Genomic DNA, 21,860 nt, shown 5'->3' with positions numbered 1-21,860 from the left:
CACTGTGACCCGACCAGTAATCAGTGGTGGAAAGTAATAAGTACGGTACTTGGGTACAGATTTGAAGTACTTGTTCTTTATTTGAGTACTTCCATTTAATTCTACTTTATACTTCTCCTCAACTACACTTTACATTTACATTATGTACTTTTTACATAAATACATGTGACCAGAATCAGTATATAAAATATGATTATATAATTTTGATAGATCTGATCCTTATCAGCTTAGCCGTCAATTTACAGTTCTTAAATATACCTGTCAAAATTAAGGCCACGATAAGTAATTTAATAAAAACTTTAAACTCTTCTGTACATGTTACTGGAGAGTGGTTTACAATGCCTCCCAAAAGGCTTCTAATATTCTGGAAATTAACCACATTTTAATGGAATGAAACCATTTACCATGAACTGAGTGAGTGATTTACAGTGAATCAATAAAACATATGAATGCTTTGAAGTTTTGTTTGACAGAAACAAAAAGTCAAGTACTTGACAAGCCATATTCAGAAAAAAATGGCTTGGAAAGTAATGAGCCATCATTAAAAAAAAATGTTACATCTACTCTTATAAAACATCACTTGTTTGTGTAATACCTTAAAAATGGAAGAAGGTAACTTACAGTATGTTCTTACACTGATAAACCTTTTGCAATTCAAGACAACTCCCTCTATTGACTACACATGGATTTGGGCCAAGAATTTCTGGAACTCTAATTATACACAGAGATTAACAATAGAGATAGGTAAAGGTAGGAGCTCCCTACCCCTTGATACTAATGCATTGTTGACTTTGATGTCAGGAAATCTATTCTGTATGGGCATGTTTTCAGGTCATGGCAGTAGATAATAAAGGGAGGTGTATTTTCCATTTACAAGAATGTTGGCACATACTTCCTTCTGTGTAATACAGCCCTATTTAAAGTTGTACCAACATTTCCAGTTGGTACAATGTGTCAAATGCATCAGTTCTTCACTGAATCATCAGTACACGCTTGAATCTTGTTTGCCTGCAATTACTGGTAGCTGGAATATGTTGAGTAATTTGTTTATTGCTTTGGGTGCAGCCATTGGTGATATGAGTTGTACTTATCAAGTCCAGGGAGGCACAGCAAAGTCCATTATGGAAAGGAACTGAAGTGAGCAGTGATGCAAAATGTGGCAGAAAACCCCTGTTCAAAATTATGGATGAGCATCAATTGATTTTTCAATCTGCACAGATTGTATTTTGCCTCATCTTTTTTTTACGCTTCTTATGCCTCAGTTTCAAGCTTCCTGCTTTTTCATTATGGAAAGCTCATCATGGTGACTGATAGGTGCTGGGATCGGAGTTTGATCATCTGAAGCTGTACCTAAAAACCACACTGACCCATAGTGAAAAGCTGCATGTGGTTGCTTTCATTTCATAAATCTAACCTGCTCGGTGCACCACATCCGTAGCCACCAAAGACGAGACAAGAAGTGTTGTAGTGTTGTCTGATCTGTGCACTAGTGAGGTGCAAACTTACCTGTACATATGTAACATCTGTACGTTTGTAAACCAATGCTGAAGTTTGACATGGTGTAGAATATCAGTCTTTGTACCTCTATGAATAATTTTATTACTGCCTCGATTAGGCCGTGTCCAGATATTATCGGAGAGGGAAAAAAGTATTTATGTTACTTAAATGTTGATTTAATAGCCTGTCAATCTGACACACTGAAATAACACAGCTGTAGATTACGTAATCTCACACACCTGATTTTTTATTGAGCGTCTTGATCCAAATACTCAAGGTCATGGTTCAAAAATATAAACCTCATAAATTTTTATAAAATTACTATATGACAGGAAGGTCAGTCGGGAGAATGCCACCTCTGACGATGACATAACACCATCCGCCAGAAGATGTCTCACTCTGTTGGATTTGTTGGAATAAAGAAATACTCATTTGTTTGCTCACTTCACTCGTGAAGTACTGCCCACAACATTTCTTATTTAAAATGGTGACAGCGACACTCATCACCAGCTAAGCATGAGAAGCTGCATCTGTATGTTTTCCACCCTAATTTGCCAATGATTAGTAGTGTTGGAGCTTAGTAGGTCTGTGTATTTTTTCCAACTCAGTGTCTGAACTCAGAGTCACTCACGGCTGCACCCAAATAATATTTCACACGTTAATTTTCACTGTCTTACGCAGCGGGATGCTGGTCTGAAGAGCCCGGCTGTCTTAAAGGAGAGAAGCTGCAACAGGAGCAGGCTGAGGTGGACAAAACAGAGCAACGCACAGTCATGAAGGGGCTGAATTTTGATCGACATAATTTTAGACGACACTGATCCGGATCGGCTTTGATACCGATCTTTAGGATCGGCTTGGGACATCTCTACTTTTAATGTGAGCCGTATCACTCTACCGTATATCTTGCAATCTCTGAATGAGGATAAAATGATTCGTAATTGTTGCTGTGATAAAATTCCAGAGTCGTTAAAATCCGCCTCATAATATTAGTGCATTGTTTCTGCCTCTGATAAGCCTTCAAACTCAAGGATGTATTACTATTACTCATTCTGAACTTCCCGGATCGTATTTCATCATCTCACCTGTACCTGTAGCAAGAGTTTTCCACTGATGCAGTCCACAGGTTAGATATTATTTCCGTACTCTATTGGATGTCAATTACATCCTGGTGTATCTATAATTGCTTCCTGACTGAGTTTTCTTCTGACAAGCGAATCCAACAGACAGTGTGTGTATGCTTGGCTTAATCCTTTTGGGAATGCACAACACACACTGGAATATTTTAAACGATTGTTACTTGTAAGATGCAGAAACATGAAGAGCTAAATGCAAACAAAGACAACAAGTTCTTACTTGAGATATAAGTGGTGTAAATCCAGAGTTCACATTTTCGCTCTCACCATCAACATGTAATGTTCTCATTCTCTCAGATACAGACACCCAAAAAGACACTTACTGAGTCCTCTGGAGGCCTCTGTATCTTGATCCACTCTACCGATGGCCCCTTTACCTGCAGAAATCTGTGGAAAAGATTCTTGAATCCCTCAAAGTCTTTCTTGGACACCTGAAAAACACAAGTATTTTAAATTATTTTAACCTTGATTTCATTCCAGAAAGGCTGGCTGAGGTTTGCCAAGTCACTAATACAGTTTTCAGTTTTAACCAAAATGATCACTTGTCCAAAAAGATGAAAATGGACCAACTGCTCCTCAGAGTGCACCAATTATCTACCAAGTTTCTCTGTTGAGAGCTGTTGAATAAACTGCAAGAAAAGCTCACACTCTGACATCTTTGAAACCATTTTACTTATGTCTTTTAAAAATTAGGATAAATTAATAACATTTTTACCATCAATGATTCCCACCATAGTTTTCAATTACAAACTTGATAAAAATCTGATTTATCCTTTTTGGTGCTTATTTCACATCTTTGCACTGTAATTTAAGTCTCCTATAATGGAGCTGGTAATATAGGAACTGAAATTTCTCTTGCTGCACTCATGGACAGTCATATAAGATAAAGCAGTCAGCTGAAGCCTCAAATGTTAAATGTGGGTTAGATCATCTGGAATTCAATTCAACTCAATCAGTTTATTTATATGAATTAGACACATTTTTAAGCAAGACTGTTATGTATGTGTACAATGCCAGTTGCGGATAAGATAGCATCTGGATGTGAATGCAGGACCTCGAGAGGTTTTACAACCTCCGCCAAGGAGGTTATGTTTTCACCTGTGTCTGTTCTTCAGCAGGATTACACAAAATGTACTAAACCGATTTGCACTAACCTCGGTGGAGGCATGGGACGTGGGTCAGAGAAGAACCCATTATATTTTGGTGCAGATCCAGATAAGTGAGGGAATCCAGGAATTTTTTAATCACTTTCTTTAAAATAGCCAGATAGGGCATTTTTCGCCTTGGCAGAGATATGCACTCTACTGAGTGCCAGTCTAGTTTGATTTGGGATGAGATGATTTTATACACCTCTTTGGTGACTTATTTATAAAATTCCTCTGCATAATTTAGTAGTTAGCAGTTTTTCTTTCTGTGTTGCTTTTTTTGGGGGGGGTTATGGTATTAGTTTTTAATATGCTTGTGAAAAACAAAAACAAAAAAATTACACACAAACGATTACGATCATCAAGAAGACATTTAAAATGCATTTATGGTCTATAAAAATATAAATACTTGATTTCAAATGTGTATTTAAAGAATCTCTCCCTGGAGGGTTAGCCAAATAAAGAACCACGTAAGTGGCCTGTCATTGGTCTGTTCCACACTCACATCTGTATATATTTGACCTCCCAGTTTAACTGGTGTGTAACTAAGAATATCTCTCCACAGTTGTGTACATGCACATGGCCTTTTTGCTTACTACAAATACAAAAGCTTTTTCTGTGAACCCACTTGTTTGAAAGTGTGTATGAAGTACTGGGCACGCCCATGTGTGACTGTCCCTTCTGACCTTTTCTCTCTGTGTATCATTCCATCATTTGTGATTGCTGGCAGTTTGAGAGCGCCTGTTTAATGTCTGAAAGAGGCAACTGGCAAACCCTGTGTGTTTGTGCGCGTGTGTGTTCAGTGAAGCCATTTTTAGTGACAGCTTTGGCCCAGGGTTTATGACTGTATCACATCAAGTTGAAAACAGTGAAAACAGATGACATGAGGGTCAGTCTAGCTTTCTCACAGTTGCTTAGGGGACAGTTTGGATGTTAGCGTTGGATTTTGATTAATGAGCTGCTGTCCCCTCCCAACACCAGAATTCTTTTTGGGCAAACATTACAAACCTACTGGGTCTCAGTTGGGCTTGGTCTCTCTAATGACGCATTATATTATGATATAGGCTGACAAAATGGGTGAATGTTTGTTTAACAACCTTGCCCACTGCAATTTTATGGCATATACTTTACGCTTGTGTGTGTGTGTGTGTGTGTGTATGTGTGTGTGTGTGTGTGTAAGCGTTTAGGTGGAACTCTCATTGGCACTGTGCTACAGTATGTGTCACTTTTGTGTTTTCCCAGTGTTCGTGTGTGACCCCACCACCCTCTAAATCGCAACCAGATGGCCAGAGAGAAAGTGCGTCAGTGTTAGTGTACCTCTCTCTCGGTGCCTGTGGTGGTGTCCAGCAGTTTCTCCAGCTCGGTGTGCATGGAGCTCTCCAGCTGCTGCCGCATCATTTCCTGGAACTGAGCCATCCCTCCGTTGGCCACTCCTTTACTCAGACCTGGACAAGCAAGACAGCAGTAAGATGAGGCCACAAGTTTCTGCACTGCTGCAGCATATCTGAATAAACATATTCTGAATATCTTTTTATTTCTGGATATCTTTTATATATTTTTCATCACTTTCACTCATTTTATTAACTCAAACCATATGTTTTAGCCCTGTCTATCACTGAACAAACAGTGCCTCCATTGCAGTTTGTCCACATGTCTATTTTTCAACATTGAAATGTCCCACTCAGTGCTTAGCCACACATTTTTAAGGCCAAAGATATTGATATTTGTGATTTTCAAAAAACCTTATGACTATTTATTGGAATAAAAACACAACGTAAACAGTAATTTTAGAGATAAGGATAGTTTAAGTTAGGTTATTAAAAGACTGTGACCAAGACATTACATGTGCCCAGCATGGCTCAGAAACTCTGACCAATCAGATGGCTTTGATGAAATGAGTAGTAGTAGTAGTAGTGCAATTATACTACTAAACAAAGTACTTCTGAGCCTATTTTAAGAGTCAACTTGCATGAGTTGCTTTGGCCAAACATGTCCGCTGCTTACGCAGTAAATGTCACAGATTCATCTAAGAGTCCTGATCAAATTTAAAAGCCCAGGAGACAGTGCTCATGACCAAGTTAATTAAAGTGCAGTCAGCGATTCTAATCCAGATGGTCAAACTCAGGGAATATCTCCTCACGGTTCGCTAGCTGTCCCTTCTGTGTGTGCATTGAAAAAAAAAAATCTGGTTTTCCCGCACCGCCCTGGCCCTGTAAGTGGGAAACTAACAAAGTGGTTCAGGCCGAGCCCTAAAACACCATTACAGCTGGGCTTTCGTCATGGGAAAGAATAAGAGGGAAGATAGGGGAAAGGGGGAAAGGGGGCAATGGGGGTGAGAGACGGTAAACCTGGTACATACTAATGTGCCGAAGTTCACAACATATCACATTGCCGAGAAGGAGAGATGGCTGAGCAACAGCCAAAGAAAAGGTCAGGAGAACAAAAACTGAAGAAGTGCTATTATCAGGCAAGGGCGACCAGCTGCGTTAACATCGGTGAGGCAACGGTGGAGAGACCTCTGAGGGATGAAAGGCACGAAGACGGATGTGGAGGTTGCTCTGTTTCTGATTGACAGGTTTGCAAAACATTAGTTTTGCTATGTTTCACAGAGCCAATAGGTCAGTAATGATCTGTCCCATTTGCCAATGTTTGTGATAGCTGATTCCAACTGGTTAGTTAGCAAGCTCTGGATTCCGCCATATTTCTCTTTTGATCAGCAAGCCCAGTCGTTATTGTTGTTGCCTTGGCAGCGCAAGTCCATGAATTTGGGGGGCGGAGCTTCTGATGGATCACTAAAGGGAGCGGTGTGTCTGTTTTTCAGTTGAGTTCAAATATCAACAGTCTTTTTACAGAATGGCTTACGCCTCCTTTAACCTGCCGAGCCTTTTTGGTGTTGGGCACCGTTGGAGAAGAATGTTTTGATGAGATCAAAACAGTTTGTTAGTTAAGTCACCAAATGACTCAGTATTGTGTGTGGTATTTGATACCTTAAAGATTACTGGCAGTTTGTCTTTCAGCATTCTTCTCATTGGTTATCAGAGTAGCACAGAGTAACCTCACCACAGAACAATTCACTGCATCTGGCATACAGTCAAAAAACGACAAAAGGAAACTATCCTTTCTGGTAAAATGTGACAAGACAAATCCCATGTCATCATGGATTGGCAACGGCAGCAGAAAGAATTGGGGGGTATTTGCAGTACGCCAACATTTCCCAGATTTCACAACCCCCGCTTAGGACTTTCGTTCACGTAGACAGAGATATTTCAAGACTTTCTGACACCTTATTTTCACTTTTGGTTTTCAAGGCCAGATAAAAACTAGTTGCCAAGTATACTGTTACTGTGATAAGTATTGGGATGCAAGTAGAATATCTATTAATCAATAGATTAATGATAAACTTTTACAACCTGTTTCCAGCAATCTATTGCTGAATGGATACAAAAAAAACTTAAATTAGTCAATTAATTGTTTAGTCTATAATATATCAAAATAATGATGAATGCCCATCACAATTTCACAGTTTTTGTGAAAAATTAGCTTAATTTCTGAAGCTGTATCCATCATGTTTGCATTTTTTTTTTACCTAAAAATCCATTTAAATTAATTCGAATTTTCAAAATTTCAGTCAGATGATTGATTGAGCAAATCAACTTATCACGGATCTATCTAGGCTGACAGGCTGCTTATAAGACAGCGTTGACAGGGCATGCAACAGGAAATGTTCGGACACAAAAATACAAAAGTGTACCCGATGAACTGCAAGCCTGAAGTGGTGAAATAAAACCAGTGAATGAACTGGAGAACTTTGACCGGAACTCCACCTGGCTGCCTTATGGAATGGTATGTACGACACTTTTCATATCAGTTGTGGATCGATTTGAATCATATTTTTAAATTTCACTTGAGGAGCGGTGTGTTCATGTGCAGATGGGAAGCTCCATCATTTAAGAATTTACCCAATGCATTGAAGAGATAGATTATGTAGTCGGCAAAGGATAGTTGTCACATGGTGATACAAAAGATAATGTACTGTAAATGAAAACTATAATGTGCATTCAATAACTCTTGAGTCTATGATATCAGGACCTTCACATGAAGGCATCAACTCAGTGTTTTAAACTTTGACAGAAATAAAACTTAGCATGGCAATCACATGCGATGGATCATTTAGTATGTGAGCCAAACTTTAAGGCTCTGCAAGCTGATTTCAATACAGCACTGATATGAATGAAAACCAGTGCCACTGCATTAAAAATTCATTCCAGAAATGCCTGGAAAGTACGAAAAACAGATCACAAACAGCATCACTTACTTTCTACATAAAGTGCCATGTTTCAGCTGCCAAGTAGCGACCAGTTCAGCTATAAATATGGTTAAATAATAAGATATATCCAAAACAGAGCGAAAGAAAATGCTTCAAGTTAAATATTCCAGAGAGCAGTCACCGAGAGAACCGAAGTGTCATTGAACATACATCCCGAAAATGAATAAAAGTTTTTTTTTGAGGTATCAAAAAAAAAAAAAAGAAAAAAAAATCAACGGAGCATTCATTCAGAGATGTGCAACTCTTTAAGTCCATTCACCACTGAAGCTCTGGAGGATTAGACATCCTGACTACTTCCAAAAAAAAAAAAAAAAAAAAAAAAACAAGGACACATTCATCCAATCACACATATCTCTCTGGACTGCAGCCAAATGTAGTCTCTCAACATGACGCTGGATCTGATCGGGGTGGGGGGGTCTTTTATTGCTTGCGGTGGCCGCCTCTCATTTTCCATCCCCCAATACTGTAAACCACGTCACAAATCCTGACTGTGGCACCCAACCTCTGGTCATGTTTCTCGTTTGCCTCGCCCCCTGCTTACACTTTTTATTACCTTATTATTATAGCGTGTTTTTTTTTTTTTTTTTTTTTTTTTATAAACACCAGAGTCCACTTACTTGCACTGCATGAGAAACATCCAGTCAATTATTAACCGGTGAGATGCACGCTAGTGACTCCATCCACATAATCTGCCTGCCTGACGGGGAACTTCAGAGGCTAGAGGCTGCGGAAATGAATGAAAGATGGATGGATGGATGCACAGAAAGGGACGACGTGTACTCAGGACACCACGAATAACAACTCTGCATGCAGTGCGCAGCCCCGACATGTCAAGTCCGCGAACGCAACACACGACGAGCAAAAACGACCGTTTTCGATTGATGCCCAAAAGTAAAACCGTAGAGCTACACTAGCTAACCTTACTACACGACCCACAACGCGACTCGCCCGGGAAAACGGGAAAATGTCAAAACGTTCCTTAGATTTAAAGCCATTTTCTTACTGTGTGACTGTAGGATGCTGGCGGAAGAAAAAGTCGACAGGGTCGTCCTGGTCCTGCGGGTCTGAAGGGACCACAGCAATCCCGCAGAGGAGAAGACAGACAGCGGGGTACGCTGATATATATATATATATATAAATATATATATAGATATATATATATATATATTTATATATATATATATATATATCTTTGTTTGTTTTTTTTTTTTACAGATTTTCACCCTAAAACACCGGACTTCCTGTTCCTTTCGGCATCGCTGTGTAAAAAAAATCCCAAAAAAAGGTAAAAAGTGAAGAACTTAACAAAAATGTCACTAGTTTGAAGTCCCCGAGCAGGGGCGAATGGGAACACAGTGGGAAGACGGCAGCCAATGAAAACGCTGTTTTTCTGTGACGCATTTTAGACTACCAATTGATTTCTGCTACGTGTGATATGTTTTCCTCACAATGCCGGTTGAAAGAATACTCGAAAATTTGGAAATAAAATACCACCAATACTCGGGCGTCAGTACTTACCTTTCCATTTGCATAACATTTTTTATGTAAGTAAATCTTTTAAAGCACATCCATACATTATAATGAGTTGTATCAAACCGGCTGAGCAGCATTCAAAATCCCCCCCAGATAGACCATATTCGCCCCATTCAGTGTTGGAGGAAGTATACAGATACTTTATTTTGGCGAAAGTACTAACACCATGCCGTGAAAATACTCAATTACAAGTAAAGTCCTGTACTAAAAATGTTACGTAAGTAAAAGGATGGAAGTACAATCAGGAAAATAGATTCAAAAATAGTCGCTGTGATTTCTACTGTTATATCATTATTATTCCCGCATTAATGTGTAAGAAGCATTTTACTGTTGTAGTTGGTAGAGCTAATTTTTTTTAAACTGTTTTATAAAAGGCAAAAAATAATGACTGTTTTCAACATGGATTCATCTGTAGACTATTGTCTTGATTAATCGCTTGATTGTTTTGTTTGTAAAACTTCAGAAAAAAGTGAGTAATGGCCAAAGTGACAGTCCAACAGTCGAACCTCACAATTAGAAAGGAAAAGCAGCGAATCCCCACTTGAAATGAACCGTGACATATTTGACATGTTTGGATGAAATATTACTCAGTTTTTAAAAACTTACACACTTTTTACCACCAATGACGCATTGTGAATTTAACTACTTGCAGATGTTATGTAATCGTTCCTCGCGCCGCTGGGAAGTAAAACTGTTAGAAAATACTGCCCCTGCCTGGTGAAACCGTGACATTGCACTGTACTTCAGTTTCTATTGCGGGCGTAGGCAAATAGTAGGGTGTGTGCAAAATCTGGCCCTACAGCAAAAATATCTGGCCCCCCAATGAGGGGTAAACCTTTTCGCTTTTAGAATTTAGGTAAAAACATTTTTGGCATATTTTTTTCAAAAATCTGCTGTAGATAAAATCTTAAATACAAGACTGAGGCAAATCCCAATAAGCATGACATTGTAACATCAAATAATAAGAAATGTGTCACAAACTCAACTCAAGTAGGTGGCAGTGTAATATATCTCACTCACACCAGAGCTGGGCAACTCGGGTATTTTACTATTTTCTCAGGTATAATTCTCCTAACATAATAAAATCATTGTTTATTTTTTTTTTCACTTATCCAGAGTCGTCTTAGACTATTTTGTTTTTTAATCGAATGAATGAATGCATCAAATGTAAAATATAGTATGAATATAATTAAATCTTTAAGAAGCTATGTTGGAAATGGCAGTACAATTTTACTTCTCATCACTATGCAGCCCAGTGTCATTAGCATCAATTAAACAACTTGTTATAATTTTCTATACCTAAAGACAAACTGTGGTGAACTGTATACTGGTACTGGAAGACGATGGTGATATTTACTGCCCTCCACCCCTTCCACCCTGCATACTTCAGTCCCAACAGTTCGAACATCTGGAAGTTGAAACTCAGAGAGAAGCAAGGTAAACCTTAGAGACCTTGTCGGTCTTGTGTATTGTATTTTTTGTATTTGGAGCAGCAGTGCAGAGTCCAAGACAAATTTCCCTACAGGAACAATAAAGTTTATTATATTTTTCTATCACAGGACTGATACAGAAGAACATTCATAGGCAGTTGCAATTTAAAGTCACCAATTCCCCTAAAATGCATATTTTTGGACTGCGGAAGAAAACCCAAAGAGACACGAAGAGAACATGGACAACTTCAATACATAAATTGCTCAGCTGGCTGGCAAACTTGAAAACTGGACCTTCTTGCTATGAGGTGACAACACTCACCACTTAGCCGCTATAACGCCCAAACCTAGAAGTATTGCAACTGAAGCCATGGCAACTACTTTGTGCTTATTTTTTTGCCTGTAAGATGATAAGCACACTCGGAAAACAAAATTTAACGAAACAAACAAACAAAAAACACAACTACATTGTTTAATTTTTTTTTTATTGTTCCAGTTTAAAAGTTATCCATTCCAGTGTTTGGGGACTTAGTGCAGCATTGACTATATGTAACAACCATCCATTCACTTAACCCCAGAGAAAAATGATCAGAAAACAGCTGGTAACAAATTTGGTGGACTTTCAGCATGTACCCTATACTTAAGGCGGAGTTATACTTGTGTGTCATAATGTACAGCAACCCCGCCAACGGGGTCTCTTGTGTCTACTGGATATGAGACTAATGCCATGCAGTCATTTATAGCCAAAGTAAACCTGGGTACATTCTTTTTTTTTTTTTTTTCTTTCACGCGATAGACGGCGGCAATCAGAACGAGTAGGTTTGTCGTGGAAAAGGCTTTGCTACATCACAGAATATGTCTGGTGACCTTCTCGGTCTCTCTTAATGTTGTCTTCACTATCAACACCAACCCGTCTCCAGCAGGACCGGAAGCTTGTGAAAGAAAACACAAGCAACCCAAGGTAGCCAATCACTGTCTCTATGTGGCTGTGTACATAGGCTCTATGTTTTTACTACATAGCCTCCCGACACACAAGTATAAATCCAACTTTACACTCATAAACACTGACTCTCACACTCTCACTCTTACACACTCACACACACACACTCAGAGTAATGCAAGGGTTGGTGGAGTGCTTTATCACAGCCGTGCGTCTGGAGTTTTTGGGCTGTCTAAGTGTTGGTAGGGTAGCCCTGCAGGGTCTTGTCATACTCCCAGGAAAGCCACAGCTGTGTCTCTCTCCTCTATCAGCTCTGCTGCTGTGGCATCCATCTTCGATCGGGAGAAATCATTTATGGCCAGGCCCTCCACAATCTTACATTTCTTGTCCTGAGGAGACAGCATACTTTAATGAGTTTTGTATTTTGGGAATAATGGTAACAAACAATCCTCTACACTCTCTTTTTCCTAGTTCATCCAAAGCAACAGGTGAAAATTAAACCCAGAGAAGGCAGTAAAACAAAAATTCTCTTTAAAATTACAAATTTCCACTGATGAAAGTGTCATTGTTTCACATTTTGAAGACAAAAAAAAAAAAAAAAAAGAACAAAATTATTGTGAATAACCATGTACTAACATGACAAACAAGTCGAGAAAAATCTAATTGATTGCCAGCTACAGCTAGAAATCAACTACCACAAACAGAACACAAGGTTAGATCAGTCTCACCTTGATCTGGACAGGGAATGAGTAGATTAGGTCGTCTGGGACTCCATAGGAGTTGCCGGAGGAGTAAACACCCATAGAGGTGAACTCACCCTGAAATAAGCAGTGTAACTGGTTAAACCTGCAGTGCTGAAATATAATGTTGGTTATCCTAGATACAGTAAAATACAAAATTCAGAAACATGTGACCTGTCAGAAATCAAGGTAAAAAGACTTGGTCAACATCAAAAGTACCAACGGGGACAAAAAAATTTACTTTAGATTCATGGCTAAAACTCTCTCAGATTTATAAAGCCATGCATACCCAGTTTGTTAGACCGTGTGCACGAACCACATTTTAATATCAACATTTAGCCACAAAAAGATGTAAGCACACCCCTTCATGAAATTCCTTTTATATGGATACCTCTGTCCGCTCAACCAGTCTCTCAGTGACAAGAATGGCAAAAAAAGAAAAAAAGGAGAAGCCCAGTGTCACCTAATTACATTTTTGAGGTCTAATACGACAATTTGACAATTATCATTTTAATTTCTGGGCATGTTGACATGTTGCAGTGTTGAAAAAAAAAAAAAAAAAAAAATGAGGATGGTTTTACAGGTACAGTCTATTGCTATTTGACAGTGTAATACCCACTTTTTGCCTGATTGCAGCAACAGGTGGACCTTCCTGTGTCAGAACTACAGTATAAATAAACACAGAGTTTACCTTGGGGGTGCCTGACCAGATGTCTCTCATGTGGTCACATATGGCCTTGGCTGCAGACATGGCACTGGACAGCTTCCTGGCCTTAATGACTGCAGCCCCTCTCTGCTGCACGGTCTGCAACACAGGAACGTGGACCATTAAACGAAAATGCAGCAGCAGTCTAATGGGAAAATGGGCCGAAGAACTGAGCATATAGGGTTAGCTTGAGTTACTGAGTTGTTGCTGGCTAGTTTCAGTTTTATTTATCAAGATTTTAAAGTTTTTTTTTTTTTTTTAGAGCATCAAAAAAAATTTAAATTTGAAAAACTGTTGAAGAATCTGCATATCCTAAACAACTGTTTTTGCCATTTTTCAGTCCTATGATCATGACCACTGTCCTAAAAACATCAATAAAAATCTGTGCATTGCAGTTGAACAAGCCAGGTTTAATGTAATCTGGAAAAATTTAATTTGAATTACTACTCTTGTTATTTATACCTCCTACATCTGATTATTTAATTTTACAAAACCCATCACCAATTTTCCTTAAAATGCTCACTATTTTTTACTGTATGCGCCATTTTCCTTTACTCTAGCAAACCTGGAGAGTATAATTTCTGAATATCGTGTATTTTTGAACAGCTGACACAGGAGCTGTATATAAATGCAAAAATATTTCTCATAGTCCAATAGATTAGAATAAGTTATCATCAGCTCACAGCAATGAAATCTCCTTTGAGCCAGGTATCATCCTTGACTGCTTCGAAGCAGGGGAGCTCACTACCGGACACGTTGACCAAGCAGTGGTGCACATCTGGGTACTGGGTGGATGAGTGGTTGCCCCAGATGATCACATTCCTCACATGGCTGGCAGGAACGCCACAGTGCATCGCCACCTACAGGACAGAAAAAAAAAAGAAAATGAGATTTCACGATCAGAAAGAAATGGAATAGCAAACAAGGCTGACAATGTGGCTGCTAACAGTCTAGCAAAGAGTGCAGTGTATAAAGTGTGAATAGAATTAGGGGTGCGGAAGGGGCGCCTAAAGGAGCGCACCTGAGAGCGAGCCCTGTTGTGGTCCAGACGGGTGAGGCAGGAGAAGTTTTCTTTGGGGATGGAGGGAGCAGACTTGGCTGCTATCAGACAGTTGGTGTTGGCAGGGTTTCCCACAACCAGCACCTGAAAAAACACACACACACACACACACACACACACACACACACACGTGACTCATCTGATCCAAATTAAAGTAAACATATTATTGTAAAAGATTAATAACAGCTCACTAAGTCCTATTCACTTCCTCTGGAAAGATTTGCTCCATTTAAAAGCAGTTTTGCTGCAGATTTTTCAATCTTATTCTTAATAGAGTGGAGCCAAAGAAACCAAACTTGTATTATGCTTATTATGCTTAATAATACATAAGGACAAAACAATATATATATATGGTCATGAATTAGAAAGTAAACTTGTGCTCCCTTATTGTGTTGCCAATATGAGGTAGACTAGAAACATGTTTATAACCTAGGTCTTTCACAGTCCTTACCTTGACTGTCTTCTTGGCGTACTTCTCCAGGGCGGTTCCCTGGCTCTTGAAGATGGCCACGTTGGCTTTGAGCAGGTCTTTCCTCTCCATTCCCTCCCTCCTGGGCATCGAGCCCACCAAGATGGCTGCATCCAGGTCCTTGAAGGCCACCTCCTCCTTATCAGTGGGGACAACCTCTGTGGAAGGAGAAAATTAATTAGTTACTGGTACTGATTGAATGTGTATATACTGTATGTGGTTCCTTGATAATCTAAAATCAGCACTTTTTCACACCTCATATGTCTGGGATTCATAGGATTCATAGTTCAAAATTAAAACCTCAGAATGATACTTGACACACAAGGTCTTAAAGTTATGGCTGTAAATCAGTAATTTTACTAACTTTCTCCTAAAATGACACGGTTTTGTTATTCAGTGTGTTTATTTTTCACTTATGAAAATTTAAAATACACAAATTTAACATGGATAAATGACATTCTACCATCTAATACATTTTTGGGCACATCCGATTTGCCTGGAACCAAGTAGGTAGTGAATTCTCATAATGTAACCGGTGAGCACATATTAGTGCTGTCTCTTGGTCAAGCCTCCACTGTAATAGAGAAGAATGTTCTAAGTTGGAATTCCTCACAAAGTATTACGTGAACAATAAAGTTGTTCATCCCCTTCTAAATCAACTGAACCAAAGTAAACAGCTGAAACATTTTAAAACCGAATTTAATGAAAAGTCTTTCCCTCCTTTCTAAATCATACATGCGTACAATTTTGAGAAATGCATTTTGGAGACATCCACTGTGCGACCGGTATTGTTCTGTATGGCTGGGCCCATCTCAGTGCATGAAGTGTTGTCTTTGCAGCACAGTTGGTTAATACAGGGGCCTCTCACAGCCCCTGCCCAAACAAAGCAAAGGACAGCAGCATTTCAAAGGAAAAATTCCAGGTCACAATGGAGATGACGCATTATGGCGCCTCACGACTGATCTCACGACAGCAGTTACAAGTGAAAATTACAAAAAAACGAATGGAAAGTAGGGTCCATATTTATTGAGTGTTCCTGTGAAGGAGTTCTAACTGTACCAAAATTTCCTACAGTGATGCGTATTTGATCCTTTGAGCAAAAGCATCTGATCACATTTCCAAATCAAGGAAAATTCATTCAACCTCTTCCAGGATTCAGGAGAGCTGCATAGTTGTCTGAAGCTGTTAGTAACTCCTAGCAGGTGGTGAAAGATATTCTGGGAGGTGTGGAAATGTATATGGTAGAATGCTAATTTAAAATAACAACAGGTTGATTAGAAATCTTGTGGCTGATTTTGTCTGAGATAACCATTCCATCCGATTTACATATATTTGAAAGCAAGGATATACAGCTGCAACGTCTATTATTTGGAATGTACCAAGTATGACTGCATTTATCTATCCGGTACTGTGCATTTTTGATAATTTCCTTGCCAATAAATATTGTTATGAATGTATAATCCTTAATGCCATAATGGCATTTAGAGGCCCCAGAAATCTGAAAACTATAGGAAGCCTTTATTCTACGTGAAACATGCTGGCATGATGATGTTTAGGGCAGAGGCCAGAGCTATGGTTAACAGGGGTGGGTATCAGGGGACAGCTCAAACTATTAATCACATTAAGAGTGTTACATTAGTAACAAGACACGCTGTGCAAAAAAAAAAAAAAATGATGATGATTCTGTTTAACTCCAAATAGCTTTGACAAAAGCAAATTGTAAAGCAAGATCCATAGTTTACGTGTATCAGTAACATATAAGATAATATATCATGTTATTTTCTTGTATCAATTATCTGTTTCGCCAGTTATCTGTTAAATGATTACCTCTCAGAAGTGGGAGGGCACAGTCCTGCAGCTCCATGACAACACCATCCAGGACTGGCAACATGGGCGTAATGTCCAAAAGGAGCAAGGTGATTGGCTGGCAGACGGTGGAGGGCAGGAAGTAGGCAGCAGGATGAATGGTATGAGATGAATGAAACATGCTGAACTGAATTCAAATCATAATACCCATGTATAATGACATGTCAGTTTGGGACTTAGTTGTCTGTAGGACAGAGTGTGAAGGCCTAAGCCATGTGGATCACTGACTATGGCGCGTGCCAAATGGATCAAGTGGTTTTAAAGTTGGCCTAAGACTCTTGGCACAAGATCCCTTTCATCGACTTCAAGGACAATCCTAACTCGTCCCATTGCGTATGGACGAGCAAGTGCAATCTGATGAATTCCCACTGGGACAACAATCTGTTCAGCGTCATCCCCCAGATATGACCTGGAAAACTTGTGACACTCACAGCTGTTTACTGGGGGCTGTAAGTATCCTAAATATGTCCTTTCGACACTGCCTGATGAGATTAGAGAATTGAGTGTGTTACGTGAGAAAGACAAAGCCGTTCCTTACCTGATCTTTGCCAAAGACATCTCCCTTGGCAATGCTGAACAACAGGGAATAGGCAATCTGCCCAGCAGCGCCGGTCACCAGAACTCTAATAGGCTCAGACTGCAAGACACAAGGCAAAGAATAGCGCTGTTAGTACTATTGGCATTGATTTCAGTGAGAGGACAGGTACGAAAGTGACAATTTAATTGTTCAACACAAGTAGGCCGGGCGTCTATTCTTGTCTACAGGATTTACTAAAGCAGGGGTTCAGCTCAAAAATAGAGTCTGTGCCTTCCATGCAGGACTATTACATAACAAAACCAGGGTACACTTAGGTTATCACGTTCATCGCCATCTTTACCATTCACTCATTAGCATTCATTCAATCCCCAAAAATCACCAAGGTAGCTAAAATGCAAATTAAAATAGCTTTATATGAATATGACATGAGGACTGACTGAATTTTTAAATAAACACGTGTGTCCTATGTGGTTGGTTACGTCATAAGGCTAGCCAGACTGTGGGCATCGTTAAAATCAATTTGCTGATTTTGACGAACTTTGCAAAACTTTATGAACCGCTTATTTAATCAAACAGAATAACTGCAGTTTCATCAGCGTTTAAAGAAGAATAATATATTTGCGAACTCAACTCACCATGGTCTCCAGATAACCCGGACTGATCTCTCTCTATCTCTCTCCCACCTCTCGCTCAACTCGGAGGTCACTCCTATTTAAGTCCTCAGTTGATTGCGACACTTGTAACTGTCAGACGGCAGACTGAGGATCCCGGGAGTTGTAGTTTTTGATAGTTTATATAGTCCTTTATCGAAAAGAACAAGCTAGTCTCAACAAGTTATTCCGTAGATAGTTAAAGGAAACATCGCTTTCTTTGATACTGTTATTACCCAGGCTGTACAAACAGGTGTCTACATGATATCGCCATTTAATGAGTTAGGTGGTTGACGTACAGGGTCGCCAATGAGCTAGCTGGTTAGCATAGCCTTTAAAGTACCGTTTGTAGTTGCTAAGCGACCTGTATCCAGGGGCAGCAGAGATCCAGCTAGCATCGAGAGCACGATTTGTTAGTTACTTTTGATCAGCTACTAATTAGAAATAGAGAGAGAAGACCAACATTAGTGATTAGATCGACCGAACAGCGACTAATGGTGTTAACAAACTCTATCCAAGTGTAATGAAATGGTTAAACGTAACCGTTTTCAGTGCAAAGCAAGTTGTTAAGTTTGTATAATGCTAACTACCCGGAGCAAACACCGATTAATGACATTCACATGTCCTAATCAGACCAAATTGGCTGACTGTAAGTGTTTACATTGAAAAGCAGGAGTTAAGTTTTGCAGTTACCGTAACGTTAAGTTTACAGGAAACACTTACGCTGAGCAGCATCGGAGAGAGCACGAAAACTTTTACAGTCCTCGTCAGTGAGATAATCGAGGTAGGTAGATGAAGGTAACCTGTCTCATCTCTTTCGTCCCCTCTTGTCTGTGGTGGTGGCTGAAGTTTAGCATTCTAACAGGCTTGACAGATGCCTGCCTTAACTTCATTTAAATGCTTCTTGCTTGAACTATTCTGTGTTTGTTTTTTAAAAGGTCAACAAAAATAAACTGAAGAAACAGGGTCTTGAGTTCCCCTTAGTAAGTGAACACTGTTAATCTCTTTGTCAAATGTGACAGTTTACTGTTTTTCTTGGTCTTAAATTATAGAAAGTTGAATATTTTTGGGTTTTGGTAAGTTCGTCGTACAAAGCAAAGACATCCAATGAAATCACCTTGTACTCTCTTATATGGTGACAGGCAGTTTTCAGTTTACTGAAGTTTTATAGACCAATTAATTGAGCGAATAATGATTAGTTGCAGCCTAAGTCTCATTACTGTTAAACTGTACTTTTACCCAGGACATGTAGATAATCCACTGCACGCATCACAAAAGCTGTCTGCACATCAAGATTTTGAGATTTTGATATGTTGTTCTAAAAGCAGTCTCATCTTTGGTTTTTCAGGGAGGGAGGCGTAAAGTGTTTCTTACTATTGTTTTGTTTTTACTTAGACGACCCTACAGAGGCCTAGTGTTAGGTGAGCGTGGTCATTAATATTTCATGGCGTCATTACATGACTTCAACAAAAAGCAGAGGAGATGCTGTTACACCAGGCTGGCATCAGACTGTGGACTCACTGTAAGGTAACTTGGCTGGCTGTCTACAGGGTTAGAACACTGTGTCAAATGATTTTGTTTGAATCAGATTATTTTAAAGTATTGGTGGTTGTCGCATGCGCATACTTTTCTATTTTGGTTCCATTTTTTTATTTTTGTACTGGCTGTGTAGGGAAAATATATGGGGTTATTTTTAGACAGCAAGGTCGTGTGGTCAGATTGACAAAGGACATAATAATAGTTGCACCTAAATATGTAGGATATATTGAGTTTGAAGATATATTAGAGGAATAAAGTGTTAAATTAAATAAAAAGTGTCAAGATTTTGGTTATCGTAATTAAAAGCTGCATTACAGTTCAGTTCTTGTTTGACTCTTCTGGTGGAGTGAAATGACTACCTAAGGCGTCGATATGATGTCGAAGTGCTTATTAGATGGTCGTATAGTTACTGAAACCCCTCCCTCTGCACCTTTCCAAGGTCAAAATTGTGGGGGGCTCTGTCCGACAATTTCTGTAACTTTCCAAAATTCACAATCCGGCAAACATGCCGTCTTCATGCAGCATTTAGCCAGGTGTGTGGAGGTGATTTGAACTTCTCTCTCAACATTTCTTTTTCTTTCTTCTTTATTGAACTAATTCCATCACTTTTTGTATGTGCAAACAAGTAAAATCCTGTAGACACCTGAGACCACATGAGTAGAGAATAGTACACTGTTACGTCCAATTCAACAATTATCACGTCTTGCTCCAATTATGATGGCAGACTTTTCTCCCCACCTTTAACTGCTGCCGTTTGAAACAGCAATAAACACTTTTCCCTGCAGATGTAGTTGACAACAGATCATACAACATTGCCATTAATACTTCTATCCCAACAACATACCTGTTGTTTAATATTAAAAACTGTTTCATTTCAATGCCACTCCAAAAATATTATCAACAACATCTTGAGAGCTTCCATCCTTGATTTCATCAATTTCTTGTTAATAAAACACAGGCAGGAATTATTTAAAATAGGGCTGCAACTGACAATTATTTTTACTATCCATTAATCTGACAATTATTTTTTCGATTTAGTCGATTAATTGTATATTTTTAAATTTATAATTTACCGGATCCCAAGGCAACATCTTCAGATGTCCTGTTTTGTCCAACCTTTGGTCAAGCATTAAATATTCACATTTAAGAAGCTGGAACCAGCTAATGTTTGGCATTTTTGCTTGGAAAAAAAATTACCAAAATGATTAATTGATTATCAAAATAGTTGCCAGTTAATTTTCTGTCGAGTGACTATTTGATTAATTGACTGAATCAGTGAAGCTCTGAAGCATGAGGACATGTCAGTACTACAGGGACCCTTGATGTGATACTTGTTCAGTTGCAGGGCTGCTGTTCTGCAGGTGGTTCTGACCTCTGATCTTATGCAGGGACGCTTACAAAAAAATATATTCCAAACATCAATCAATACAACACCACTAGTACTAATAAACTAAAAGTCCTATACATCTCTGTGACATTTCATTTACTTTTACTGTAGGAGAAGAATGTGAAAACTCAATTATGTTAAATTTTTATACTGATGAAATTTTACTGCTTTAGATTTAGATTTTTTATTTTTTATTTTTAATTATTTTAATACTGCAACAAAATTTGATAGCACATAGTTTGATGATACACAGTTGTGGAGTAAATGTTTTTAAGCCCGATAACATTATAATTTGAATCACACTGGTGCGGTGATACCACTGTATCTAAAATATTATGCTAGACCAGTCAGGTTTAAACCCACAATTTCTGCTCTCCGTCTCCATATGAAAGGTGACATTCTCATGTCATAACAACATTTTCCTTTTTGTCAAACATCCTGCTGCTCTATCTTTCAGTCTAACAGCATTAAATGAACCTGAGCCACCAACAATTCTTCATCCAAAGCCCAAAACTGGCCTTGCTTTTCATGTCTCCATCTGCCAGTGGCAGGGGCTGACACGGACGCTTCCCTTCTCAAAAGGCTCTGTGTGTGAAAGCTGGATTCAAAGCTGTTTGAAGCAGCTGCCACAGCCTGGCTGTGTTCCTCTCAGCTCCAGTTACATTTTTACCCCTCTGCGTGGCATGTGCTTACAGCTGTCATGGGTGTCAGTGTGGGACAAACAGGTGCTCAAAGCTGTCTGTCTGGCTGGCATAGTGCTGTATGATTGCACTGTGGGTGTATTACATTGATCGTAAGGGCCTCGATGATCCAGTTTTTGGTCTAACTCACCTGCTTTTTCCAGAGTGAGTGAAACTTTTTGTCCATTACCCAGAGAGGTGAGGAAGGACTGACATCCTC

At 39.1% G+C, this 21,860-nt stretch overlaps 3 protein-coding genes and 1 long non-coding RNA gene across 14 annotated transcripts in view; 2 read left to right on the top strand and 2 right to left on the bottom strand.

Annotated features, from left to right (window-relative positions):
* Nucleotides 1-9,774, bottom strand: part of ugp2b (UDP-glucose pyrophosphorylase 2b) — a 32,228-nt gene extending 22,454 nt beyond the window's left edge. The window contains exons 1-3 of one of the 4 annotated variants that reach the window (XM_040138300.1): nt 9,621-9,774; nt 5,093-5,220; nt 2,954-3,061 (exon numbers count right to left, since the gene is read on the bottom strand). In XM_040138300.1, the coding sequence (XP_039994234.1) occupies nt 2,954-3,061; nt 5,093-5,220; nt 9,621-9,639 (255 nt within the window). In that variant the 5' untranslated portion in view covers nt 9,640-9,774. Of the gene's footprint in view, nt 1-2,953; nt 3,062-5,092; nt 5,221-8,090; nt 8,352-8,719; nt 8,826-9,105; nt 9,207-9,620 lie in introns of those variants that run through there. The other 3 variants (XM_040138301.1, XM_040138302.1, XM_040138299.1) reach the window with 3 other exon arrangements.
* LOC120796016 lies at nt 8,858-9,630 on the top strand. Its single transcript, XR_005708327.1, has 3 exons — nt 8,858-8,993; nt 9,119-9,212; nt 9,318-9,630. It is a non-coding gene; the product is annotated as an uncharacterized LOC120796016 (long non-coding RNA).
* A 1,762-nt stretch (nt 9,775-11,536) lies between the features above and the next one.
* mdh1ab (malate dehydrogenase 1Ab, NAD (soluble)) lies at nt 11,537-18,878 on the bottom strand. 2 transcript variants are annotated; one of them, XM_040138303.1, is made up of 9 exons: nt 18,758-18,878; nt 17,385-17,483; nt 16,808-16,904; nt 14,963-15,138; nt 14,473-14,595; nt 14,135-14,311; nt 13,437-13,550; nt 12,734-12,823; nt 11,537-12,394 (listed from the first exon to the last, which is right to left on the bottom strand). In XM_040138303.1, the coding sequence occupies exons 1-9, from the start codon at nt 18,767-18,769 to the stop codon at nt 12,272-12,274; spliced, it is 1,011 nt and encodes a 336-aa protein (XP_039994237.1). In that variant the 5' UTR covers nt 18,770-18,878; the 3' UTR covers nt 11,537-12,271. The 2 variants fall into 2 exon arrangements, with proteins under 2 accessions (XP_039994237.1, XP_039994239.1); XM_040138305.1 differs by lacking the exon at nt 18,758-18,878 and adding an exon at nt 18,020-18,141.
* LOC120796012 (WD repeat containing planar cell polarity effector) overlaps nt 18,142-21,860 on the top strand; it is a 97,020-nt gene continuing 93,301 nt past the window's right edge. For 3 of the 7 annotated variants that reach the window (XM_040138298.1, XM_040138295.1, XM_040138293.1), the window contains exon 1: nt 18,142-18,818. Coding sequence is in view for 3 of the 7 variants with exons in the window: in XM_040138297.1 (XP_039994231.1) it covers nt 19,517-19,561 (45 nt within the window). In the remaining 4 variants the exon portion in view is untranslated. Of the gene's footprint in view, nt 18,819-19,444; nt 19,562-21,860 lie in introns of those variants that run through there. The other 4 variants (XM_040138297.1, XM_040138292.1, XM_040138291.1 and 1 more) reach the window with 2 other exon arrangements.

The sequence above is a fragment of the Xiphias gladius genome, chromosome 11, assembly GCF_016859285.1.
Source record: "Xiphias gladius isolate SHS-SW01 ecotype Sanya breed wild chromosome 11, ASM1685928v1, whole genome shotgun sequence".
NCBI classification, from domain to species: domain Eukaryota; kingdom Metazoa; phylum Chordata; class Actinopteri; order Istiophoriformes; family Xiphiidae; genus Xiphias; species Xiphias gladius.
Note: the sequence above shows the minus strand (reverse complement) of the source record. Positions and strands in the feature narration are given on the sequence as shown.

Excerpts from the sequence above, each read along its gene's own strand:
- mdh1ab (XM_040138303.1), bottom strand. Across the intron at positions 13,551-14,134 it reads TCAAAGGAGATTTCATTGCT|ACCGTGCAGCAGAGAGGGGC; the intron begins GTGAGCTGATGA and ends CCTGTGTTGCAG. Across the intron at positions 12,395-12,733 it reads CATTCCCTGTCCAGATCAAG|GACAAGAAATGTAAGATTGT; the intron begins GTGAGACTGATC and ends CTGTCTCCTCAG.